This window comes from Sardina pilchardus, chromosome 3 (assembly GCF_963854185.1).
Source record: "Sardina pilchardus chromosome 3, fSarPil1.1, whole genome shotgun sequence".
NCBI lineage: Eukaryota > Metazoa > Chordata > Actinopteri > Clupeiformes > Clupeidae > Sardina > Sardina pilchardus.
Window position 1 is genome coordinate 19,033,374 of NC_084996.1, and position 27,707 is coordinate 19,061,080.

The window sequence follows — 27,707 nt, forward strand, 5'->3', positions numbered from 1 at the left end:
CATGATCGTTGTGGATGCATACTCCAAGTGGCTGGAGGTGTTCAAAATGTCCAACATCACCTCACAAGCCACCATCACAAGACTGCGGAGACTGTTTGCAGCATACGGTCTTCCTGAGCACATTGTCACGGACAACGGAACGCAATTCACGTCTGAAGAATTTCAAATCTTCATGCGGCAAAATGGAATTCTGCACTCGACCAGCGCCCCTGGTCACCCTGCCAGTAATGGTCTAGCCGAAAGGTATGTGCAGACTTTTAAAAGTGGAATGAAGAAGCTTGGACAGACCACAATTGATTTAGAGGACAAGATCTCTGTGTTCCTGATGCAGTACCGCTGCACTCCAAATTGCACTACAGGCGAGTCGCCTGCAGACTTGTTTCTGAAAAGACATATGCGCACCCGCCTGGACCTGATCCATCCTGACACAACGGTCACTGTTCGCAAGAAACAGTACATGCAGAAGTTCTACCATGACCAGCGAGCGGTGAACAGATCTTTTAGTCAGGATGACCCTGTGTATTTGCAAAATACAGGGGGGGGAAGAGAGAAATGGATTCCTGGAGTGATAGTGGAGCAAACAGGACCAGTGTCCTACAGAGTTCAAGGGACAGACACAGACATCACATACAGGAGACATGGTGATCAGTTGAGATCTCGTGTCACAGCCGATGGACTGGATCTGAATACTGACTGTGCAACCACTGACACATCAGCCCAGCCCAGTGTGATCCAGGACGACCTGTCAGCAGATGCTGATCCTGTGCACATGGACAGTGAGGAGGTGCCAACCGCATCTCAAAGTCCACGTCGCTCAGCAAGAGAGCGAAAGCCACCTGAGCGCTATGACCCTTGAGTTTATTTTTGGCAACTAGGTTCAACATTGGACTAAGGGTCGAATGGAATGTTTTTTGATTAACACTGTTCTAGCACAATGTAAAAAAAAAATATCACACTGGTTGTAAAAGAAAAAAAAAATGTTTGTTAAGATATGGACATTGTTACACTTTCTTGTTTGAGTAATAAGAAGCACTGAGTTATGTGAGTTAAGTATTAGTGTAGCAGAAGAGTACCTTCATTTAAAAAGGGGGGTGATGTGATGTATTAAACTTTTGAGTTTTGGTAACTTGGTTGTGCCGTAGACCAGCCTAGCTAGGGAATGCTGGGAGATCTGTATTCAGTTCCTGCTTGAGCAGAGTAAAGAGCGAACGTGCAACAAGAGTGCCTTGTCTACTGTGTGTTATTTAGTGAAATACACCACACAATGTATGTTTATTGCTCTTAAAATTCCTAAATGAAAGACTATGCAAGTGCAAAGTAATGCATTCTAAGCCAGAGGTAGAAAACACTGGGAGTGTTGTCAAATTGAACTGTCATCAATAAAATGACAAGTTAAGTAGGCTTATTTTAAGTCTTTGGGACTTTGGGGCCATAGGGCCCACCTACACATGTATACCCCCATCAAATCATCATTATGATGATCATTATTATAATAATTATTATTATGCTGTATTAAGTGTACTTTCACTTCAAAGCAGTCAATGTTTTAAATGCTAACATTGTTTACAAAAAGTTTGTGAAAAAATCAGAACTGCTTTAGTAATGTAAGATACAGTATAATTACAATAGCTTTTGCGTGGTTGCATGATAAATACAGTAGGCCTACTTCTGAAAACAACAGCAATAATATGGGTGCTATTGTTTTGGGATGTTTCCCTCGTGCAAGCATCAAACTCTGGTAGGCAAATGGAGACAAAATTGACATGCTTTTTAATGAAATTCCATTTGAATCTCTGAATGTAAGGATTCAGGAAACACGTACCAACTAGTCTATGTATTATGGCCGAGCAGATAGGCGTAGGCTAAATCACTGATCTGGAGATTTTTAGATGAAAGGCTAAGGCTACAATCTTTTGACCATATTCAAATTTGACTGAACTATACTCTGCTCTGTATCAAGAATCCACGTTGTTCTATTAAATGTCGTTAAATAATTAAACAGCAGGTTGAACGGAACTTGCCACCAAGGTTATCGATTAGTTTCAGTTTCTGTCGCGCAAACACGCACATGCATGCATTCAATGAACGCTCATACCAACACTTAATTGTGTTGCTGTATGTTTATTCACATCAAATTAGCAAGTATTTCCTCCTGATTGCTGAAACTTTTGTTTTCTTTTTCTGTCGGGCTGCGGTTGCTTCATCAATTGCGCAGCAAATTATCAGGTGAAGCACCGAGCCTAATTTCACTCCGCCTCACAGACCAGCAGTCTCTCTACATTGCGGACCGGTGCAGCTCCGTCCGCGGCCCATAGTTAGAGAAACGCAGTAGAGGAACGAGTGCATGCTGCAGTGCCTTGCACTTTTGAAATTCTGAGGAGTCACTCACATTGCCGCCAACCTTGTTTTGATTTTGACGACGTGTCGATTCGCATATTTTGAACCGACGTATTTTTTGCGTCGAACTAATCGGTTAAGTCGATGCGTTGTCCCAGCCCTACTGCACATCTACCTCCTCTGTTCCCTGCCAGAACCTTTGGCTCCAATCAGAAACTAGCTTATCCAAAAGACGCACCGGATCGTTGGTCTGATTGGTTGAAGGACTATCCAAGCGTACGGAGTCATTTGAATAATGCCCATTGATCACGCCTCTTGTGCAGTAGAAACAAAACACAGCCGCCCCATACTAATGTTCAATCTTAAAAGATTGAGCTTAGTATGGTGATAGCCAGACTAGTAGCTTATATCATGTATCACTTTTCGAGCTAAATTTTTTGGCTTTTGTTTCCATGCAGCAAGATATTTTCATAGATTGTTTAGGTGTAACCAGAGCGGTAGATAAAACAGAGTGGCGACACTCCCATAGACCTCCAGAGGAAACAATGGCGGACGTTTTTTCAGGCTACTTCCGCGTTATGGAGAGCTCAACAGTTCTTAACAGTGACATTCGCGGAGTTTGCCTCATTCACTTCCATTGGTGTCTGCCTAACTTTGTCAGCGGTAAGTAAACGAAAGCACGACCTTTTTTGAAATTGTTATATATTTCCCATATCAACTCCCAGAGGAAAGAAATTCTTAGAATGAGATCTCTTTTGTTTCTCATTTGTTTCTCCTAGACAATAATGAGATCACAGTGATACAAAAATGAGATTATTGCCTTTGTCTCACGCTTCTCAGGTTTGTCTCGGGAGCCAAAGAGTTATGTTATCTCAGTGTAGACTCCCTTTGATTTATAAATGAGATCTCAATTAGGTCTCAAATAATGCTCAGTTTTGTCCATGTTGTATGTCTCATATTTTACTCAGGCTGAGTCACCAGAGAGCTCTCCTTGTAAACTCAAGAAATTCTCATTTAAGTCTCTTTGGTAAATCTCGTGTTGGGCTCAGTGTAGACTCCCTTTAATCTACTAATGAGATCTCAGCTATGTTTTAAATAATGCTCAGTTTTGTCTCATTTATATGTCTCATTCCTTACTCAGGCTGAGGCGCCAGAGAGGTCTCTTTGTAAACTCAAGCAATTCTCATCTATATCTATTTGGTAAATCTCAGATTTGGCTCAATCAGTTCCATAAAAGATTCCTCAACACATTTCTTACCAAAAGATTTTTTTACCAGTGTTATACACTCTGTACATGTGTGTGTAGCTGTGCTGTGTGTGTCTATCCACGTGTGTGTGTTCGTGTGTAACTGTGCTGTGTGTGTCTGTCGACATAAGTATGTGTGTGTTTGTGTGCACTTTAAGAGTCATTGCACGAGAAAACCAGGCAAAACCAGCACGAGGTAGGAAGATGGGGGTCGGCCAAATCGGCTCATACTTTGTATATGTGATAAGTATGTGGAACTATGAACAGCCATATACTTAAAACCCTCAAACTCTTTTTTGTTGTGGAGTTCTGGGGCCCCTCTCAGAGAACCTCAAAAATCCAACAATTCATGGCTGAAAATGACTGAAATTGCCATTTCTACCCTGATTATCCTGATAAAGATATGAACATGAGCTTTAAGTTTCCATATATAGAGCTTAGGTAGAATAGTTTTAAAGACCAAAAGGTGCACTAGGGGGTTATCTGCACCACTGAAAGCAGAATTTTCATCCCTCTAAAATTGGTCATTTTTAGGAGGCATTATCTCACATTCGCAGTGGCTTTGGTGGATGGTTTTACTGTTGCTGGACAGAGGAACATCTTCTGATTCAAAAACAATTGTCGTCTAATTGGGCCACACATAATGTGCGCCGTGCCAGGAGGGTCTTTACAGGGGTTTTTTTCGGGTTTTGGAGTATAATAAACCAGGTAATAATATCTCACTATAGGGTAATTTATGGTCAATTTTTGTGTCACTGTATGACAAATTGTTAAAGAAAGCTTTAATTAACTAGAAAAGCACTCAAAGAGTGCAGACCTCTGCATGCATTGTTGTTGTTGGTTGTCATACATTTGAAACTAGACTATTCAGATCGCCACCGAGTGGCTATACCATGCCATTACATCGAAAACATCTGGCATTACATCTGTTTGTGATGTAATGCCATGGTATGGCCATGTGATGGCGATCTGAATATGGTTTATCATAGGCCAAAACACGACAAATCCTGCTAAAGACCCTCCTGGCACGGCACACATTATGTGTGGCCCAATTAGACGACAATTGTTTTTGAATCAGTAGATGTTCCTTTCTCCAGCAACAGTAAAACCATCCACCAAAGCCACTGCGAATACGAGATAATGCTTCTTAAAAATGACCGAAATTTAGAGGGAGGAAAATTCTGCTTTCAGTGGTGTAGATAACCCCTCGGTGCACCTTTTGGTCTTTAAAACTATGCTACCTAGGCTCTATGGAAATATAAAGCTTATGTTCATATCTTTATCAGGATAATCAGGGTAGAAATGGCAATTTCAGTCATTTTCAGCCATGAATTGTTGGATTTTTGAGGGTCTCTGAGAGGGGTCCCAGAACTCCATAACAAAAAACAGCTGGAGGGTTTTAAGTATATGGCTGTTCATAGTTCCACATACTTATAGGCACTGCACATGTAGACAGACACGCACAGCACAGCTACACCCAAACACCAAAGACAAAGACACACACACTCATACGCACATCCACACACACACACACACACACACACACACACACACACACAAACACACACACACACAAGCAGACACAGACATTTATACAATAGACATAGAAAGGCACACAGCTACACACCACACACAAACACATGTAGACACACACACACACACACACACACACACACATACACATACAGAGCAGAGACATAGACTCACATAAATTCAATACCCAAACAAATACGGAAGGAGGTTCTTTGATTTGTCTACAATGTCAGGTGTTGTATTTGCTGCACACGACGAACAGTGTAATTAGACTACTACACATGTAGGCCAATGTATGATTTTGGTGCTTTTGAGTTATTAAATAATATAAGAGTGTCACACAATGGTTAGCAAGGACCTAATGGAAGGTTAGCATGGAAGGTTTTGAATATCCAAACCACACACCTGCAAATATCATATCAATATCATGTTTTCTTGTTTGGCTACGTTCCGCAAAACTAAGTTTATTAATGAATTAGATCTACATGTCTCTTTATTAAAAGTACATTGGAGGTAGTCTTTTTCTAGTTTAACATGTTTGATATTATCGGAAGTCTTTTTAGTCGTGGCTCATGCAAATAGTGACATGAACATTAAAAATCAATAGTGACCTCTCTCCAACACCAAACAGGAAGGGGCAAAATAGGCGACAGCTGTAGCCTATATGATTATTTGTTATTTCATTTCTTATAAACTAAGTCGGCTATTCTTGTGACAGAACAGCCCTATAACTATTAGGGATGTCACACATGAAACAATGCTGCAGAAACGCGATAGTTTGATATGAGTAGGGTATCGCATGAGTTCCTGTTGATGTAGTGCGCGATGGAAATAATTTGAATGAATCTAGGCCTAGCAGTCTAGTAAATGTGACCCTTCTAAGTCTGTCAATGTAAGGTAGGCTTAAGTTGACACTTGTCAGTGTCCATTCTTTTGTTGGTCCAGAGTTTATTTTTACTGCATGAACGGTGTCTATAATCTCGTTCAGAGAGGGTTTACTGTCTATGGGTGAAACCGAAGCCAGTCAGGCTCTTGGTTCAGTCCTTCGGGTACCCATCTGACGTCATTACGTCGGCAGACGTCTCTCCCTGGAAGTCCGAAGTTGCCCGAGAACAATGGCTGCATGACGACGGCTGTTTGACTGTTTGAAAGCCAAGGTAAGATAATAAATGTAAGATGTAGTTTGTCTAAATAGTTGCCCAGCATTTGTAACTTTTTAAGAAACATTCCCGTCGTCCATGTTTAAACTTAACGTTTGTGCTGAGGATGTACTAGGTTGGGGAATACCCGCAGTATCGTTAGCTATCGTGCTAACGTTAGAACTAGCAGCTAGTTTAATGATAGCTAACGTTAACGTTAGGTTAGCGCACTAGCAACTTTTAGCACACGATATCAAAGCTGACCAAACTCTTTTTCTGTTAAATAGTGGGATTGAATTCGTGAATACAAGTGTTGGTCATGTTTTACTTTTCTGTAAGAGACGTGTAGGTCGACGAAGCTTGCCTGCTGTGTAGTGTAACTGTAACGTTAGTGGTTAGCTCACCGTCAATCTGTTTAAAAGGCAACAAACTTTTCTGTTGAAAGTTAGCATTCGCCCCCACCATCTAACTGCTAGCTAGTGCTACCTTAATTTGAATTTCGTGGGGAATATAATAGGCCAGTCAATCTAGCTCAATAAAGGGCCAAAAATGAAACTAATTGCAAAAGTAATAGTAATGTTTCATACTTTTTATTGATCCTTATACCCTCCTGCATCACATAAAAAAATCTACCCATTTATATTTAATGGAACATACGTTTCTTCAAGGTCAAAGGTAGCAATTTCCAATGCATTTTGCCATTGGGATTTAATGGGTAAAATTTTAAACTATAGATATCAACTTGAAACTTTCTCAGTTGTTTACTCACATGAAGGCAAAGATTTTTTGTATTGCAAGTTTTCTGAAATGTGATGTTTAGATATGCAAATGAGACCAGTTTTACTTAAATATGCAATAATTTGCATATATTTCTAGAAAACTAAATCTGAACAATAGGTACAGTCAGCTTCAAAATAATTGCTGCATTTTGCTTATATGTTGGATACCAAAAGCCTATGCAAAGGGAATATTAGATAACACTTCATATCACCTCAAAAATGAGGAAATCAAGTCAAGTCAAAATCAATGCGTTTCAATGGAAGTACAGTAAAGAACAAATGATTGTCAATGATATGGTATGATGGAAGTATCTCAATGCATGCCAAGTCACATAAGGAAGATATTGACCTTTAGACAACATATCAAGTGACTTGGGATGCATTGAGATACTTCCATCATACCATATCATTGACAATCATTTGTTCTATAATGTACTTCCATTGAAACGCATTGATTTTGACTTGACTTGACATCCTCATTTCTGAGGTGATATGAAGTGATATCTAATATTCCCATTGTATTTTGGCTTTTGGTATCCAATATATAAGCAAAATGCAGCAATTATTTTGACGCTGACTGTACCTATTGTTCAGATTTAGTGTTCTAGAAATATATGCAAATTATTGCATATTTAAGTAAAACTGGTCTCATTTGCATATCTAAGCATCACATTTCAGAAAACTTGCAATACAAAAATTGTTGCCATAATGTGAGTAAACAACTGTGAAAGTTTCAAGTTGATATCTTTAGTTTAACATTTTACCCATTTCACCTGTAGTAAATCCCAATGGCAAAATGCATTGGAAATTGCTGCCTTTAACCTTGAAAAAAAACTATGTTCCACTAAATATAAATAGGTAGATTTTTAATATGTTAATTAGATATACCTAGGGATCACAAAAAACTTGGAATGATTACTATTGCAATTAGTTATGGGTCAAACGCTAGATTGACTGGCCTATAACCGCTGGTCAGGTTTTAGCTTGCCGTTTGGCGTTTTCTTTAATGTGTCAACGTCCTTATTTTTTTTTTCCATAAAGGTTATCAAGGAAACAAGTGGTGTACTGGATGAAGTTTGGTGGACTCTTCTGATCAGGTAAGGAAAGGTCCTAAATTAATGAATATCCACAATTACATTTTGATATATTTTCCTTTTTTTCAAGTCAATGAATCAACAATTCCAAGAGGTGAAACAATGCATTTTCGACATCAACCAGTAAATTTAGATGTGTATATTAGAACATTTTTCACGATTAAATGATCTATAAAACATTTGGCCACTGTATTATTATTTCAGATGATCATGTTTTGACTTAACTCTTGTTTTGTCTGTGTCATGGTGATTGTAGGTGCTGCAGGTCTTCCAGCTACTGTTTGGAGAAGATATTTCCTCTCAATTTATGGAAGTAGGGAATTTTTCTGAAGGCAGAAATCAAGGATTCAAGAACCCAAGTTGGACTCTTGATTCCACTGAGACCACTGTGTGCATTTTGAAATGTTCCAAATGTGTGTCACGTCCATACGGAAGAAGTTCCAAGCCCACAAGTGAGTTCACTCACCAGATAGACACACATACGCATATAACACTAATATGTGTGCATGTATTTGTGTCTGTAACGGTTAGTTTATCCCCTCCTTTCATGTGTCTGTTATGACTTTGTAGTGGGCTCTATGAACTGTCCAGGGCAAAGTCGGTCTACCCTGATGACACTCCCTGTTCCTTGATGGTAACCATGGCTGCTGCCCTCAACGTGGTGGGTGTGGACTATAGGGTATGTTATTGAGCATGCTCTAATTTGTTTGTCATAAGTGCTATGCAATACATTAATCCAGAAAGTAAGCATGATTATTGCAGTTACTTAAAAGTAGTCTTGAATTTGCGATTAGCCATGTTTTACTAATTCAGTTTGTTGTACAGCATGCATCATTTTGTTTATTCTTATTTTTATTGACAGAGCCCTCAGAAATAAACTGATATCAATAATTAATATGGATGGTGATTGTGGCAAGGGTGCCTCCATAAGGTAATTATCGTTTATATTTGTACATCTGATAGACTTACCTTGCTTATTTTTTTTAATTCTATAATTTGACAGATTAATCAACAATAACTAATTGTAAGGCAATCCTTTTTTTTATTATTCTTTTTTTTTTAAAGGTGCCATCCAGAAGCCCCAGCCTGGAGCCAGTGGCTGCTATTGCAAGACTCATGGGGGATGATCTGCAGGCAAAGCTACGATTAGGTATGATAACACACAGACATACTACTGCGCAGAAGTGTTGGGTCACTTTCAAATGGCCTCTCTATTAAACTAAATAAATAAATACCGAACATATCTAAGTGCACTCCCAAACTTTCTAATACAAGTATATGTTGTTCACATCTGCATTACTTATAACTATTGTGCCTGACTGCTTGTGTGGGTTTGCTTTTATGTGTCACACACAAGCAGAGTAGTTTGCATTGATTATATTCATGGACAGGGTCAATTGTAATGTATGCTTCCTTTCTCTTTCACAGACACTTGACATTTACTGCGAAAGGTACCATCAGAGCACCTCTCCCTACCCTGCAGGATATCTATACCAGAAAAGTACAACAACGGCCCAAAACTATTTCCAAAAGACATTTCACACCCTGACCATGGACTGTTTAAACCACTGAGGTCAAGCAGACGTCTCTGTTCCCACATGGCTAAAACAGAAAGGAAACAAGGAGTCTTTTCTCAATATGCTGCTCCATCGCTCCACCCCTGAAACATCAGTTTCGATCTTGAACACATGAGGATGTTGCCTCAAGTTTGCCTGCAGACAGTCAATATAGACAGGTGTGTTGTTTTGATTTGATGTTTAGATTGCCATGCATACAGTATCTTTACAATAATGATGGAACAAATTCTCATTTGGTTTTACCTACATTGGGATTAAAGGAACACTTAACCGTTTTTTCATATTAAACTACATTATTCCCTTAACTAAGACGAGTTGATACATACCTCTCACGTTTCAATGCGTGCACTCACTGGCTCTGGCGCGCGGTGCAACTTTGATAGCACTAAGCTAGCCCAATGCATTCATTAGGATCCAAACAGAGATAAAGTTGGAAGCGACCAAACACCTCCATGTTTTCCCTATTAAAATACAGTTACACGAGTAGTCATACAACCAAGTATGGTGAGACGAAATAAAACGTGGTGCATTTGTAAGCAGGTTAGAGGGATAACTATATTGTGTGGCGCAATAACATTGGGAGCACTTAGACTCTGCGCAGTAATATCCTCACTCCAAAGTGAAACTGAAAGTGCAGGATATTATTGCGCCACACAATATAGTTATCCCTCTTACCTGCTTACAAATGCACCACGTTTTATTTTGTCTCACCATACTTGGTCGTGCGACTACTCGTGTAACTGTATTTTGATAGGGAAAACATGGAGGTGTTTTGTCGCTTCTAACTTCATCTCTGTTTGGATCCTAATGAATGCATTGGGCTAGCTAAATGCTATCAAAGATGCGCCGCGCGCCAGAGCCAGTGAGTGCACGCATTGAAACGTGAGAGGTATGTATCAACTCATCTTAATTAAGGGAGTAATATCGTTTAATTTAAAAAAAACGGTGAAGTGTTCCTTGAAATAATTTTGATTCTAAGGACTCTCAGGGAACAAGGAGACGATGGCCCATGGGAGCCATGCAGTTTATTTATTTCAGTTAGCCTATTGGCTGGTTTCATTCTCATTGAGCTCAATGCAATTCAAACCAGCTAATAGGCTAACTGAAATAAAACCATGCCAATCTCTTGGTATGGTGAAGGGTGTGTGTTGATGTGGGGTGATTTTTAATTCCAGAGTCCAAGGGGACATAGTGTCCTGGATACATGAAATAACTGGCATTTTAAAAATAAAACAAATACAAATCTGCTAACCTCTATGGAAATTTAACACATAGGTTAACATAGGCATTCCAATACTTATATCCCCTGTATTTTAAGGAACAATTTATTTATTTACGATACATTATTAATTCACAAAGAAAATGTATGTCCTTAAAGGTTGAATATTTCCTCATTTTTTCCATTTAAAGCATTAAGAGCAATTTCCAAAAGATGATTTTATATTGTCAACTTTAGCTTGTGTTCCAATACATTTGGGCTTGACTGTATGTCATTATTTATTAGTTAAATGTTTATGATTGCTTTTTGTAATGTCTGCACCTTAAAGTGTCAAAGTGTCAATGTAGTATATAGTTCATGAAATAAAAGTTTTAAATGCTACGGAATGGTCTATTTTTCTGATCCCCAAACTGATTTCTCAATTGTAACTCCTCCTTCTCAATAGTGTCTCATAGCAATGTCTCCTCATTTGCTCTATTATTTCTCCAAAGGAGAAACAAGTTATAAATGAGACTACACTCAAACATATCGGAGATCTCCACTAGGTCTCCCCTATTTCTCCAAAGGAGAAACAAGTTATAAATGAGACTACACTCAAACATATAGGAGATCTCCACTAGGTCTCCCCTATTTCTCCTGTGTCTCAAACGAATATCTCTTTTGTGGCTCCTTCTTGTCTCATTAATATATGTCTCACCTATTTCTCCTAAGGCCATTTTAGGAGAAAGAACTGAGACAAAAATGATACTTCAATGATCCTAAAATGATCCTTAAATGAGAATCTCAATTTTGGCTCCTGAGCAACAGAAGAGATACAAATGAGAAACAATTTTTTCCTCTGGGCTGTACCAGTATGTACTCGTAGTGTTATTCGAGTTGTTTGTGCTGCTCGTTTAACTGTTGTTTTTGTATCTTAATTATGACCGAAATTTCAGAGCATAATGTTACGTTAGCCTACAAAGCTAACCTTAGACGTGGAGGGAGGCTAGCCTAAATGTAATGTTCCTATGTCATTAAGGAATGTCAGACATATCACACTTGGTTACGCTACTGTAGTAGAGCAACGTTAGATAATATATGGGGTTATCAAGGAGTTTGTATGACATTTATAATCCTATTTGCTGAACCTGATGGCGTTAGCTAATGTTAGCTAGTCAGCTCACGCACATTCGAAATGCAATGAAGGGGGAACAGTACGTGATCTTAATGCATGCAATGGCATCAGATGTGCTCGTTATCAACGAGTTTGTGATTAAGTTGTTCTTCAGATGAACAGTGGAACTAATTAATGGGATGACATTTCATTTAGACCTGATCTAGCTTGTTAGCTTGCTAGATGGAATGTTTCATGGCACTATGAAGTGAACCTGAAGCTAAACTTGTGATCAGAGAGCATGATATGAACTCGGGTACATTTCTTCACAACAGAAATTTCAGTTATGAACTTCAGGCCAGGGCAGGGAGCTGTAGAAGCAAAAACTGTACTATACTCTCCTGCCGTGTGTCACTTGCTAACTGTCCAGTCCTGCCCTAGTGCCACTACTGTTCCAACTCGGGTGTCGGGACAGTGGCACAAGACTAGAGCTTGGGATAGGGGCGCGTCGCGCGTGTACAGTGCAGTATTTCTTTTTGTCTCAACTGCTGTTGGATGTCAGGTTGCAGTCAATATTATTCTACATTGAATGTGCATTTCTGAGGTCTATATCACCACAGCAGGTCGATGTATTTGATGGAATAATTTTGATTGCAATGACTATCTTGCAGATGCTGAAAGTGACGTGACAAGACATTGTCTTCAATTAAGTGGTCCTTGTAAGTATAATATATATATTTTTTTTTTTTTTACCTTCTATGGATAACTGAAAAGTGTAGGTTAATGATGCTCTAAGGGCAGAATTAGGTCCATCCATAGAATAAGAACAATGTTTGCAATGATGTAGCCTAGTCTAGTTAGCTGTAGTGGGTATACTGTAATCAATCCCAAATGTTAATATTTTAAGTGGGTAGAGATGGTAATGCTTGTAAGTGGGTATACTATAGGGTGACCAGACGTCCTCTTTTGCCCGGACATGTCCTCTTTTTGAAACCTAAAAATGTGTCCGGGCGGAATTTCAGAATCGTCCGGGATTTTGTTATTCTAGCCTAACGTGTTATCACCGAGTTTGCATTGCTCTCTCTCTCTCATTCATATAGTAGGCTAATCACGCCCTCCCCCTACAGTTCGCTTTGCATCGAGTTGAAGTGTAGAGCCTGACCTTGGAGCTACCGTCATTGGTCGATATTCTCGGCCTAAACATTTAATAGAGAGCCGAAGTCCCGCCCCTTCCGTTTGCCTCCATGGGACCTATCTTTGGATTTTTTTTTAATGGCAGTCAATGGAGAAATATAAATTATTTTCTGGTCCCGATTGTCTTGTGCCTTGAATTACCCATATGATGTTTGTCAATTTTAATGACAATTTTTCATGTAAAGACATTTGAAAAGTATGTTGTAACTAGTGAATTACAACATTGTGAAAGATCGTGTTTCCAACGACTACAAACACATCAGTCGCGTTAGTGACGTTAGACCAATTCACAGCCACGGGCGCCAGGAACAGGTCTTATTTGAGCTTCCCCCTTGCCGATGAAAATATCATGAGTCAGAGGATTAAACACACCAGATAAGTTGTATTTCATTCATAGACTGTACAAACACTGCTGTTAAGTGACTTAGCTGGCAGCAAGATGTAACCGTTAACTAGCATAGTAGCTAGCTAACTAGCCAGCCTCTCGTTTGCTAGTTGGTGACGTGCATCGCTTGAGACAAGAGATGTAGTCCACTGAACGGATTCGCACAAAACTTACATAACTTTTAAAGTCTAACGAAAAACAGAACTTTATTAATGTGGAAAATTATCTTTTAAATTCCCACACATCATATGTGAAATGCACAGTCCAACTCGAACGGGACCAAAAAATAATTGTTATCTCTCCATTGACTCCCATGCATTAAAAATCGTAAAATAGGTCCCATAGACCGGAAGTAGAAGGGCGGGACTTCGGCTCTCTATTGGTTATTCACCTCATCAGCGCACACTTCCTTGTTTTCCACTGGCAACCGCTGGCAACGCGCAAAACTATCCGGCATCTTCAGCCATGCCGAAACGCAAGTGCAAGTTCACTGACGAATTGAAACGTAATTTCGGCTCGGTCGAGATCAATGCAAAGCAGGCAGTTTAGGAGGACTGAAAAGTATCAGCCATTGGACAACTTTTCAACTTTAAAAATGTCTCATTTTGTGCAATTATGTTTTATTTTTTATTATTTTTGTTTTACCATTGTTGTGACTATACTTTACATTGTATAGCCTACAAATGTAGGCCTATAGTTTGTTTTTTCACATTTAAAACTTTCAACTACAAAATAGCCTTTTGAGGCAGTGTTTTGCTGTTAGTGTTGCTGTTAATCTCTCTCTGTAGCAGTGCCACTGCTTTGGTTGACACCATAAGGGATTCGGTCGTCCTTGCCCGGACCAACTGCTCCACTTTACTGATGATATTGAAGGCCTCCTGCAATGGACAGTAAAGGGTACCTCTCTTAAACTCCTTCAGTTGTAGCAGTACACTACATTTGCTGTCAGCACAGTCATTGTTGTCTGTACAGCATGCTGGCATTCCTCACAAAGTCAGTTACTGATTACCCTCAGTATTGTTCTTATTACAATAAGAAAAGTCTCCTTGTGTTGATGAATGCAATGGCTAAAGTGCAGTGATTTCTTATAGCCTGTCAGCTTTTTATTCTCAAAATAACTATGAAAGATATTGTTGGGAATCATTGGTGTTATAAAAGTTATAAGGTGTGGCACCCCCAACCAACCTTGAAGGGGTCGGCCGTGTATGGGTATGTAAAACTCTTGCTGGCCTTTTGCTTTTGTTTATGCTAATACCTTGATGTGGCATCTGTGAATGTATTGTACCAAGTATACACTGACTTTTACCTGCTCTCTCCATTTTCCACTGTGCCTGTTCTTGCCTAGGACCAATGCAGAGGACAAGACGGGTGTGTAGTATTGACTGAAATTATCAGAGAAGGTCATTTTTTATGGTTTAGGTCCAAACGAAGGGACCCTTCCAACCTCAGCATCTCCAACACCTCCTGTCACACCTCCAGCCAAATGTGCTACATGTGCACATGAATGTCTTTAGTTGTTCACACACGGTACGGTTGTTCAGATTTGGGAATCTGATGTTTTTCAGAATGTCTTTGAAAATATAAATGGGTGTTAACCCTCCTTTTTATATTGCAGTCTCACCATATCTCCCTTACGCCTTTTCTGTGTGTAGCCTATTCCTGTTCTTGATGTTGTTAAAACACACTTGTTCCACACATTGAAAATGTAATAAACAAATGTATTGAAAACTCAAAATGTGTCATCCTTTTTATGCTGTTCTAAGTGCTTTCTTGAAACAGATGATTGCTTATTGAGTTACAATGTTATCGAAACAGTGGGTGTCCTGAACGAACTTTTGAACAAACTTAACTTTAACATACACACTTTTAACATTTTGGCTGTTATTTATCGTTCTTTGTTAATGTATTTTTATATGTTTATGACTTAATCTGAAAATATTACTAAGGCTGTGTGGTGGCCATATTTAGGCTATTCCTTAAAATAAACAAATTAACAGATTGACTGCATTGATCTAACTTTTAACGTATAACCTGTTACTGGTTGCCATATATTATTTGCTAGATGTTCATGGCTTAGCCTACTCCTAAAATTGTGAAGGCTGTGGGTGTGTAGGCCTTTATAGTTAGGGTGGCCACCTTCATCTCATCAAAATAACTGGAGAGGACACTGAACATCTCAAATACCCACGGTAACATTGGATACAAAATACATACATTTCAACAATGTAAGTTATGCATGACGACAAACAGGCAAATCACGGAACCAGGAATGGAGCTGATGCCGAGAGGTAGGCTAAATGGCAGTGTCAGCTACCACAGAATAGACTATATTTCAGAACGATGTTTGCAGAGCAAACTTGCGATATGTCATGGGCACTAATGTAAACATGCTAACCCACGTCATAGCACTTCAAATTGAACTCGTGTTTGGTTTGTTTCGATGTTTCCCGTGATCATTGCTGTCTGTCCCATAGAAATAACATGGCAGCGCCAGGGCTGTTAAGAACTGTTGTAGCGTACATGAACCACGTGACGGCGCGGCGGCGACTTCAAAGAGTGTCGCAACTCTATCTATGGCTCTGGGTGTAACCAGCTATTTGCTTTCTTTCACCACTACATTTTAGAGGTATTCACTCTGCTAGGAATTTATAGAGCAGCCTTTTCTGAGTGTTAATGTGACCTGCAATTCTGAGTGAAATCTTAGTCGGTCTATAGAGTGGGTTTAGTTTTTTTCCACCAAAAAGTTCTTGAATGTCATAAAGTTGACTTTGCTGTGTCTCTTAAGATTTCCTAGATTGACCAGGGCAATTTAGAGAATAAACAAAGCTTAGATATGAGTTGTAGGCTGTTGTTTTTTTTAAAAAAATACTGTTTGTCCTCAATTGTTAATTTTCCAGTTACACTGCGGAAACCTGTTCTTATTCTTCAAACGGAAAGAAATTCATCTTGGGGTCAGCAAGTCCAGATGAGCTGCTCCATCTCCACTCAGTACCTGGGTGGGACATTCACCCTACAGCAGCTCTCTGGGTCCTATAGAGAGAGAAAGGCAGCCTCAGGAACCTCTGCTGTTTTCACCATCCGTCAGGTGGACTTTGCCCATGGAGGATCCTACTACTGCCAGTATCAAACACGAGTGTCTGGTCGTAACTTCACCTCCTCTCGCAGTGATTCAGTCAGCTTCTCTGTGCAGGGTGAGATGTTGATGAATTGCTGTGGCTTATATCATGTATCACTTTTGAAGCTACATGGTTTGGGTTTTATATCCGGCAAGATATGTTCATATGTTGTTTAGGTTTAACCAGCTATTTTCCTTCCTTCAGCACTGCATTTTAAGTGATTTACAAACTGGAATTTATAATGGAGTGATAATGTGACCCACAATGCTTGTAAAGTCTTAGTAGGTCTACAGGTTGGATTTTTTTTTTTCAACTAAAAAAATCTTAGGTGTCATAACGTTGACTGTGATGCATTTTTAAAGATGTCCTAATGACATAGACAATTTCAAGATCTGCATTGCTTAGCTATGAGTTGTAGAGTGTAATTTTTTTTTTAACATACTGTTTGTCCTCTATTGTTAATTTCTCAGTTACACTGCCTAAACCAGTTCTCACCCTTCAAACGGAGAGAAATTCATCTTGGGGTCAGCAAGTCCAGATGAGCTGCTCCATCTCCACTCAGTACCTGGGTGGGACATTCACCCTACAGCAGCTCTCTGGGTCCTATAGAGAGACAAAGGCAGCCTCAGGAACCTCTGCTGTTTTCACCATCCGTCAGGTGGACTTTGCCCATGGAGGATCCTACTACTGCCAGTATCAAACAAGAGTGTCTGGTCGTGATTTCATCTCCTCTCTCAGTGAATCTATCAGCTTCTCTGTGCAGGGTGAGATGTTGATGAATTGGGGTAGCTTGCATCATATGCTTCTACTCAAATTTCTTTGTTTTGCTTTTCAAAATATTTCTCACAACTTCTTTCGTCATAATGAGCTGTTTCTATCTTCTCCTTAACATTTTTTTTTAAGTAGTATTCTAATAGGGTGGCATAGCCATTGTGTGAATCAGTGATGTCTTTTACTACTGAAATTGCTATGCATGGTGGCCTTATACAGCTCAGCTTTGTTGGATTTGTTAAAATGCTGCATTACATTATGACAAAATTGTGAGTTATTTGTGTTAGTTGTGTAACTAGCTAGCCGATACTTTCTAAATAAGTGTAATGGGCATGTCAGCATTGTACAAGTAAAATATTACTTGATATTGAGTAGTTGACCATGAATCTTTACAGATTGACTACATGTGGAATGGTAGCCAGCTAGCACGTGAATGTGCAGTTTGGATGTTAGATACACCTCCCTCCTAATGCTTTAAAAAGGTTAGATGAAGAGAGAGCTAGCACCCTATCGGTTTACCTTAGATGCTAGCACACTTGACTCCCATTCTGAGGTGCTGTGAGTTGCAGGTTTGATTTCAGGCCAGTGCAGTGTTGATCTGTGCAGTCAACACAACGCAGGTTACGGATGAACATGAAGAAAGCAGAGAATCTGGAATTCTTAGAGATGAATTTCTCTGATAGACGAGGAAACTAATGTTCTTTATTGTTTTTCTTCCCAGTTACACTGCCCAAACCAGTTCTCATACTTGGAACGGAAAGAAATTCATCTTGGGGTCAGCCTGTGCAGATGAACTGCTCCATCTCCACTCAGTACCTGGGTGGGACATTCACCCTACAGCAGCTCTCTGGGTCCTATAGAGAGACAAAGGCAGCCTCAGGAACCTCTGCTGTTTTGACCATCCGTCAGGTGGACTTTGCCCATGGAGGATCCTACTACTGCCGGTATCAAACACGAGTGTCTGGTCGTGATTTCACCTCTTCTCGCAGTGATTCTGTCAGCTTCTCTGTGCAGGGTGAGATGTTGATGAATTGTGGTAGCTTGTCATGTATCACTTTTCAAGCTACATAGTTTGGGTTTTATATCCGGCAAGATACTGTATGTTTATGTTGTTTAGGTTTAAGCAGCTATTTTCTTTCCTTCAGCACTGCATTTGAATGATTTTCATTCTCCCAGGAATTTACAGAGGAGTGATTATGTAACCCGCAATGCTTGTTAAGTCTTAGGACAGGTCTATACAGGGGGGATTTTTTTTTTTTTTTCAGCAAAAAAATCTTAGATATCATGAACTGGACTTTACTGCATTCCTTAAGATTTCTTAGGTTGACAAGGACAATTTGGAGAAAATGCATAGACTAGATATGATTTGTAGTGTGGTCATTTTTTTAACGTCCCCAATTCTTCATATCCTAGTTACACTGCCGAAACCAGATCTCATCCTTCAAACGGAAAGAAATTCATCTTGGGGTCAGCAAGTCCAGATGAGCTGCTCCATCTCCACTCAGTTCCTGGGTGGGACATTCACCCTACAGCAGCTCTCTGGGTCCTATAGAGAGACAAAGGCAACCTCAGGAGCCTCTGCAGTTTTCACCATCCGTCAGGTGGACTTTGCCCATGGAGGACCCTACTACTGCCAGTATCGAAAACGAGTGTCTGGTCATGATTTCACCTCCTCTCGCAGTGATTCTGTCAGCTTCTCTGTGCACGGTGAGATGTTGATTAATTGTGGTAGCTTATGTCATGTATCACTTTTGAAACTACATGTACATAGTTTGGGTATCCAGCAAGATATGTTTATAGGTTGTTTAGGTTTAACCAGCTATTTTCTATCCTTCAGCACTGCATTTTAGTGATTTTCAATCTCCCAGGAATTTATAGTTGAGGGATATTGTCATCCGCAATCCTTGTTAAGTCTTAGTAGGTCTACAAGATGGATTTATCTATTTTTTCCAACAAAATTTTTTTAGATGTCATGGAGTAGACTATGCTGCAGTCCAAAAGATTTTTTAGGTTGACAATAGCCTGGCTAGAGTCTACCTGGCAACCAGACGTTCATTTTTTCATATTTGAAAATGGCGCCCAGATCCGTTCATTGGGCGCCACGGATCTCTATCAAATGTGTCTGTGCATAGCTCATCATCGTCTTGCTTTCCCCCCTGTTCTTTGATTGGTCCCTTATCTCAGTCAAAAATTAGGGCAGTAGTTTCCAGACTTCATTAGCAGCGTGAATAAAATCACCGCGCAAGGCAGGATGGGAACGCTCAGACTAGGTTGTCAAGGACAATTTAGACAATATGCATAGATTATATATGATTTGTAGTGTGGTAATTTTTTAACATGTCCTCAATTTTCATATCCCAGTTACACTGCCTAAACCAGTTCTCACACTTCAAACGGAAAGAAATTCATCTTGGGGTCAGCAAGTCCAGATGAGTTGTTCCATCTCCACTCAGTACCTGGGTGGGACATTCACCCTACAGCAGCTCTCTGGGTCCTATAGAGAGACAAAGGCAGCCTCAGGAACCTCTGCTGTTTTCACCATCCGTCAGGTGGACTTTGCCCATGGAGGATCCTACTACTGCCGGTATCAAACACGAGTGTCTGGTCGTGATTTCACCTCCTCTCGCAGTGATTCTGTCAGCTTCTCTGTGCACGGTGAGATGTTGATGAATTGTGGTAGCTTGTCATGTATCACTTTTCAAGCTATGAGTTTTACATGTATATCCGGCAAGATACCATGTTCATAGGCTGTTTAGGTTTAACCAGCAATTTTCTTTCCTTCAGCACTGAATTTTAGTGATTTTCATTCTCCCAGGAATTTACAGTGGAGTGATAATGTGACCCACAATGCTTGTTAAGTCTTAGTAGGTCTACAGGATGGATTCCTCTTTTTTTCAACAAAGAAATCTTAGATATCATGAACTGGACTTTACTGCATTTCTTAAGATTTCTTAGGTTGACAAGGACAATTTGGAGAAAATGCATAGATTAGATATGATTTGTAGTGTGGTCATTTTTTAACATGTCCTCAATTTTCATATCCCAGTTACACTGCCTAAACCAGTTCTCACACTTCAAACGGAAAGAAATTCATCTTGGGGTCAGCAAGTCCAGATGAGCTGTTCCATCTCCACTCAGTACCTGGGTGGGACATTCAACCTACAGCAGCTCTCTGGGTCCTATAGAGAGACAAAGGCAGCCTCAGGAACCTCTGCTGTTTTCACCATCCGTCAGGTGGACTTTGCCCATGGAGGATCCTACTACTGCCGGTATCAAACAAGAGTTTCTGGTCGTGATTTCACCTCCTCTCGCAGTGAGGCCATCAGCTTCACTGTAGTGGGTAAGAATTTGTCTTTATACTGTACTTCAGACAATACACTATACAAATAAGAGTTTTGGCCATTGTATTGACCATTGCAAGTCAGAGAAAGGCTTCGGAAAAAAAAAAGTTACTCTTGTATCTACCTACAGTTATTTAGACACTAATTTGTAGTTTCATCTACTGTACCTACTGTAGTAAAATAAAATCCATAAGGTTACAGTAGAGTTTCAGGGAAAAGCATAATTTTTTTTATTATTTATTTTTTTTTAAAGTATATTTTTGGGGCTTTTTATGCCTTTAATTGGACAGGACAGTAGAGAGACAGACAGGAAGTGAGTATGAGAGAGAGTTGGGGTGGGATCTGGAAAGGACCACGGGGCGGGAATCGAACTCGGGTCGCCGGCATACGGTGCAGGTGCCCCCAGCCAGTAAAGTATCATCTTTGGGGTCACCATGTCAGCTATGAACTACATTCTCATTGATTACCTAGAGGGCATGCCAGGGAAAAAAATGGACTTTGCCAGGAATTGTCATCTACGGTCATATAAAATGGATATTCAGCATTTTAGCAGCAAAAACAAGATGGGTTTGGAATACAAGCATGTCCTGAGGAGTACGTCCGGGGGTTCAGGAAATAAAAGTCCTTCCAAGTATTTGATCCAACCTTTAGTAAACCAGCTCATCTAATTGCCAGTCAGGTAGATCAGTTAATTAGTGATATTACCTGTGTTACTGTAAGTGCTCTAGTTGAAAGAATACATGGTAGGATGCAAAGTATAAAGTATGGTGGAAGGTCTACAATGTTGTTTTACAGTTTTTTCCAATCGTTTACACACAATTTTGAAAACGGGGCTCTTTTTGTCTAAACATATCACACAATTAACCAAACACAACACCCAATCAGCAGAACATAACAGATTGTTAGCAAAATGAAATATTTCTGTCAAAACAATAAACACATTGATAAAACCTTATACTGTTCTCATATCACTAACACATTCTTTGAATGATTCCACACTGTCGCTATCTTATACACACCAACACAATAAATTCAAAACACATCTGTAAAAACCCTATATGGATCGTATTCAGACATATTGTTTGAGAGCATTAGGATAATTTAGATGACAAAAATATTTTGATGAACCCTCATCAAGCAATGCACAAAACTGATGCTGCAGACAATATTTATTTCTTTCACTGAACCATATGTTCAGTTACAGTGACAAGTCAATCAACAGAAAATGCCAAAATTATAGTTCTTGCTACTGTAAAGTGTAGAAAAATAAAAATCTGTACACAAACAAAAAGTACTGTACACTTACAGTCACTGAAGAAAATCTAAAGCAACAATACAAACAAGTAACAACAATACATAATACTCTAATAATCTCTCTGTCTAGCTGGATCAGGCCATAAGAGTTCACCACATCACAGGCTATGGGTGCCTCTCATTTGGGCTTTTATACGTCCTCCCTCGCTCCTCTGGCCTCGATCCTCACTGATCGACATAGTGAATGATGGGGCGAAAACAATGGGATAGTCTATCCAGTGTTAGTTATAGATCAGTGGGAACGCCCCTCGAGGATCGAGCATAACACACCTGAGTGCTGCGTTTTCAATTTTGCACATGTGTGCTTACACACCTGGTGGATGTGATTATTCAATTTGTTCATTGGTGTGGTCATTGGCAAGCCAGGGCTTTATAATGACAAGGAAGTACCTAACAATCTTTATCTGTGTCTAAGGTGTGAAAATGTGTTTTACGTTTTGACATTCACTGTGTGTAATGTTTCGCAAAAAGTGTGAAGCTGAATTTGTGCATACTGTTGTACTACTCTGCGCAGGCGTTTTGCTTCTTAAGTGTTAAGTATTGTTAACTGTCTGTTAATCTTGATTTTAGTGTGTAAACGATTGGAAAAAACTGTAACGGCTGTTCTCCAAAGGCCTTGGGAACCATGTGACGGTGCATTGTATTATGAACTCTACCATAAATTGCCTGATTATTTCCTCCGCCAAGTTTCCAACCTTTAAGACTTGACTCTGTGAAGTTGACTGTGAATCTAACAATGGTATATGATTGCCATCTTTATCAAGTATATGACAATAAACTTGAACTTGTATACATGGCGAGATGTGTGTTTTATGTCCTCCAGTGTCCCTGTCACAGCCCATCATCTCTGTGAGTGCCCCAGAGGGAGAGCTGGTCTTAGGGCCCAACGGCCCAGAGGTCCCCTGGGGCCAAAGCTTCTCCATCGTCTGCTCCACCAAGCCGCAGTACCAAGGAGGCTCTTTCCACCTCACCTCTGATGGGTCAGCGGAGATCTGGACTGAGCAGGCGGTCAATCACTCTGCCTCTTTCGACTTTCCTGAAGCAGACTTTTTCCATTCAGGGAACTACAGCTGCTTCTATGAGGTCACTCTGTCTGCACGTGTGTTCACCTCCGGAAAAACAGATGTGCTTTGTGTGATCATAAGAGGTACAGTATAGAAACACTCCCTGTGTGTTAAATCACATTGTTATGATACTTTGTTTTTCTTTTGTGACATATGCCGTTTGCTCTCCAGCACTGACGTGGATGGAGTGGTCTCACCATATAGCATCTGTACATCCCTCTGTGGTCTATGGGGCAGCACTTGGGCTGTTGCTCCTTGTGATAGTCCTGTGCTCAGTGTTGCTGTGGAAGAAAAACACGACACAGCATGTATATGTGATCAATGACGAATACTGTGAGCACCCACTCTACTATAATAAATCATATGGTATACCTGGTCCATATGGCATATGGACCAGGTAATTAATATGCTAATAGAAAGACTATGGCAATAACATTATTGTTGTTTGTCCTTAACCCTAGGGCCGATGACGTCATTTGAAGTACCAAAGCCAACAGAGCCAGTGAAGGCAGAGCAGATACCATCTCAGCTGGAGGAAGAAGTTGAATTTGCATCTTAAGCAGACCACAGTATATATGTGAGGGTAACGATCTGTGCTTTTGCTTCCGTGATTCGTTGTGATTGCGCCCCACCTGTCTGATGCTGTGTTTTTATTCATGTTAAAAGTTAGGGTTTTTTGTAATGCATCCATCCTGATAAAGTTCCCTTGGTCTTTGGAGTTAAAATAGCTCCACATCATCACCATACCTAGAAATGGGCATAGTTTAATTATATTTATTTATATTAGCCTAGCGGGTTTAATTTGCATTGAGAGGTTATCTTGTGGAAAGTACCCCATGCCAACCTCTGAGGGTATGTGATGATGTGGGGCTATTTTAATTCCCAAGGCCAAGGGAACTTTATCAGGATGCATAGTATCCTAGATCCATGAAATGAACTGGTCTTTTAAAATATAAATCTGCCTGCCTCTAAGGGAATTTAACATAAGGGGTGTACCGTATACTTACTGTATGTCTCCTGTATTTTAAGGAGGGACATTTATTTCTTTACAAAACATTATTCATTTACAAAGAAAATTGGCGTCTTTAAAGGTTGGATTTGTCCTCATTTCTTTAATTAAGGCAATAAGACGATTTTTTTTATTCCTCTTTTAATCAACTTTAGCATGGTCAACTTGTGTGCACAACTGTATTATATATTCTCTATATAACTCATTTTTCAGGATAATATTGTGCTAAGGTGAGATCTGATTGTACCTTACACTCTGGTTATGATAATTGAATACTATTTATCTAAATCATCAGTGTATTGTTTCAAAGTCATTCTTTTTGCTCACAATAAATGGAAGCTTTGATACCGAAGATAAATAAAGTAATTCAGTTTATGTGTCACCCTTTTCAAGTTTTTTTCTTTTATTTCTTTTTTAAAATTTGCTAACATTTAAACATTTCATTGTATCAATGCACAACGTATGATTGTTTTCAGCTCACCAATTCACCTGTATCCAGACATTAACTAGGGGAATGATTTCAGGAGGAGGAGATGTGATTAAAGCAATAGTTCGGAATTTTGGACATAGGACCTAATTTCCAACTTAGTCGGGATGATATAGGTCGGTGAAGACCATTTTCAGTGAATTTCTGCCCTTCCTTGAGTTGCAGCGTTCATCTCGTGCTAACCTAGGTGCCGAGATAACGCAAGTCAACGGTAACATCCAGCCTGCCACTGAAAACACTCCACAGAACACCCGAAACAAATAATTTATAACTTCAGACTATCGATGCACATGACTGTGTTGATAGAACAATGTTAGAAATAAAACTAACCTTGCATCGCATTGCAATAGCCTACTTTGTTCCCTGTATGGCAGTGGCGGATTGATATTGAGAAACTAGTCCCTCAAAATGTAATAAATCATTGAGTTGCAAGGTTAGTTTTATTTCTAAAATTATTCTATCAACACGGACATGTATATCGATAGTCTGACGTTTTAATTGACTTGTCTCGGGTGTGCGGTGGAGTGAGCAAGACTGTTGTTGATGTCAGACTGATGTTACCGTAGAAATGCTTTAGCTCAAAACCAGCGTTAGCAAAGGGGGACGCTACAACTGAAGGAAGGGGCTAAACGCGATAAAAACGGTCTCCACCGACCTATATCACCTCGGTAAAGTTGGAAATGAGGTCCTATGTCCAAAATTCCGAACTATTCCTTTAAACTCTGTTACTGTAGAATCCACTGTGAATTACATGCAGACCCATTAATGTCCAGCAGTGGGCAGTATTTTGCCAAAATGGTATCTCCCCATCAACACTAAAGGCAAATGGTATGGAACCCTCCATGGCACACCTACTCTGCTCCCCCACCTCCACCCAACATTCTAAAACAAATATATGCACCCTATTGCTATGTAACATATTAATATTATACACCATTTGAAAGCTTGGACTCTTGGGAATCCATACATGACAACATTTGTCATATACAATGTGTAAAGTGCTTTACATGGTCAGATTAATCTTACTATGTCTCAATCGATCGGTATAAAGAAATGCCCTCCACCCCCTTCTCCGATATTTGGGGCTTCCCTACCCTCTAGCTGCAGTGTGTATCCTAAGCAATAACTACAGTAGATACAGCATATTGGGTGAAATATTCACAGGAATCTCATATAAATTGAATATTCATTTTGTTTTATCCAGTATTAGTTGTGCAGGTGTATAGTCCATCTTATACTGTACACACCCATTGAACCAACAAAATATGGCAGAAATAGAGAAGTGTAATTATTCCATATTTTGTGTAGTCATCATTCTATATCAGAACCAACAAGAACCAACAAGAAGCCTCAGTGCTACTGTGGCAAGAGCAGTATTTTGGATAGCCTGACTACGCCACTCTGGGAATTTCACCCAGAGGAATATTGCTTCAATGTTAACCAGGTTTACTAACGGCACACAAGTTCGTTTTACTAAATAGAGAGACGTGGGTCCATAATAATATGTTTTTATTTACACAAACACACACACACACACACACAGGGAGGAGGACACTGAGGCTTACCAGTGGAGGAGGCTATCTGGGGCAAGTTACATCCAATGCAGAATCACCCAAAGGCACACGTGCTCAAAGTTCATATGCACAGCAGCACAGCAACATGATTTAAGTGAGTTGACACACTGAAAAAGGGACGCCACCACCACAAGTACTGCCCCTCCACCTTTGGCGCTCAGCTCCTGGGGAAGTAGGGAAGACAGAACTAAAATGAATGACACACGAATATACAAAAAGATTGACACAAGCTACATACTGTACATAAACACATAATTCGGAGAGGTCGCAGCCATCTCGCTAGACGATTACCAGTGTGGAAGACAGACGTACACATAACCGCACATACACTCAACAGTCCAACAAGTGGCGCACATTGACACTAAACCAGTCAATTGGCTCGGATAGCGCATCAAGCTAGGCCAAGCGACACACAACAGCAGGCAAAGCAGGGGTCGGCAAAGCAGCAGTGTTCCCTTCACATGAGCGGGGGTGTTATTGTAGTTCCGTTAACATCAACTTGCAGCCCCGAAGGGGAGGCAGCAACCCATTCAGGTAGCACCCAACAGCGTTCCACCCACTCCAGCTGGTGATCGCCAACTGCGCTACGCAAGCTAGCATCTTCCAGACAGCAGACCCACAGTAGAAGATCTGGGAGAACCAGGAAGCAGGGCTTGCACTCTGTGTCAGTCACACGTTAAAACACACTGCCACCTGGCTTTTATAAAAACAACCGTGCACCACAATTGGCTGACAACTAATTGTTTGACAATCAGCAGGGGTAGCCTACCTGATGGTGCCCACAGTATACCATACTGCTACACTACCTTTCATTTGAGACAAGGATTATGTTTCTACACCTTGTGGTTGCCACACAGTGAGGCTTTTATTTTCTGTATGTATTTTGGGTAACCAAAAGACCTATGGGGAGTTTCCATCTGCATTTTGCAAAACGCAGCATACATTGGCAAATAATGGTCTTTTGCACAAAGCTTCACAAGACCTGATGTTAGGGCTCAGTTGTGGTTCTAAGTCACATCAAGTGACCTAGAGGGATGCGTGTTATCTGGGAGAAATAATAATAATTAAACAATATTTTAGGCTCTGTAGCTCTGTGCCAGCACTTCACATAGCTGTTCTAATTATTTCCTAAGAAACTAGTCTCGGCTAAGGAGGTCAAACATTTGATGGACAACCCATATTCTTTTCTTCCATGTCATGTTAATCGTTTCATGCCTTTTTAGATTGGGCTAAAGTTGCGATTTGGATGGGCCACTCATGGACATTCCCATAGGTTACCCTAAGCCACTATTTTGTTGTCTCAGCTTTGTGTTCAGGGTTATTATCCCGTTGGAAAGTCTATAGAAGTTCAACCTTTGCTTTCACGGACAGATTTTCACATGGAACTTGCTGACTCACAGAATTCATCAGGTCAAAGACCTTTGCTACACATCAT

General features: G+C 40.1%; 3 protein-coding genes across 6 annotated transcripts in view; all 3 read left to right on the forward strand.

Moving 5' to 3' along the window:
* Nucleotides 1–18,282, forward strand: part of LOC134076982 (leukocyte immunoglobulin-like receptor subfamily A member 2) — a 69,762-nt gene extending 51,480 nt beyond the window's left edge. Inside the window, exon 4 of the mRNA XM_062532309.1 lies at nt 18,205–18,282. The gene's annotated coding sequence lies outside the window, so the exon portion shown is untranslated. The remainder of the gene's footprint in view (nt 1–18,204) is intronic.
* Nucleotides 1–27,707, forward strand: part of LOC134076974 (deleted in malignant brain tumors 1 protein-like) — a 330,477-nt gene that overhangs the window by 95,683 nt on the left and 207,087 nt on the right. The window lies entirely within an intron of this gene.
* Nucleotides 22,756–23,893, forward strand: LOC134076984 (uncharacterized). The gene is made up of 3 exons (XM_062532311.1): nt 22,756–23,285; nt 23,374–23,535; nt 23,664–23,893. The coding sequence occupies exons 1-3, from the start codon at nt 22,940–22,942 to the stop codon at nt 23,759–23,761; spliced, it is 606 nt and encodes a 201-aa protein (XP_062388295.1). The 5' UTR covers nt 22,756–22,939; the 3' UTR covers nt 23,762–23,893.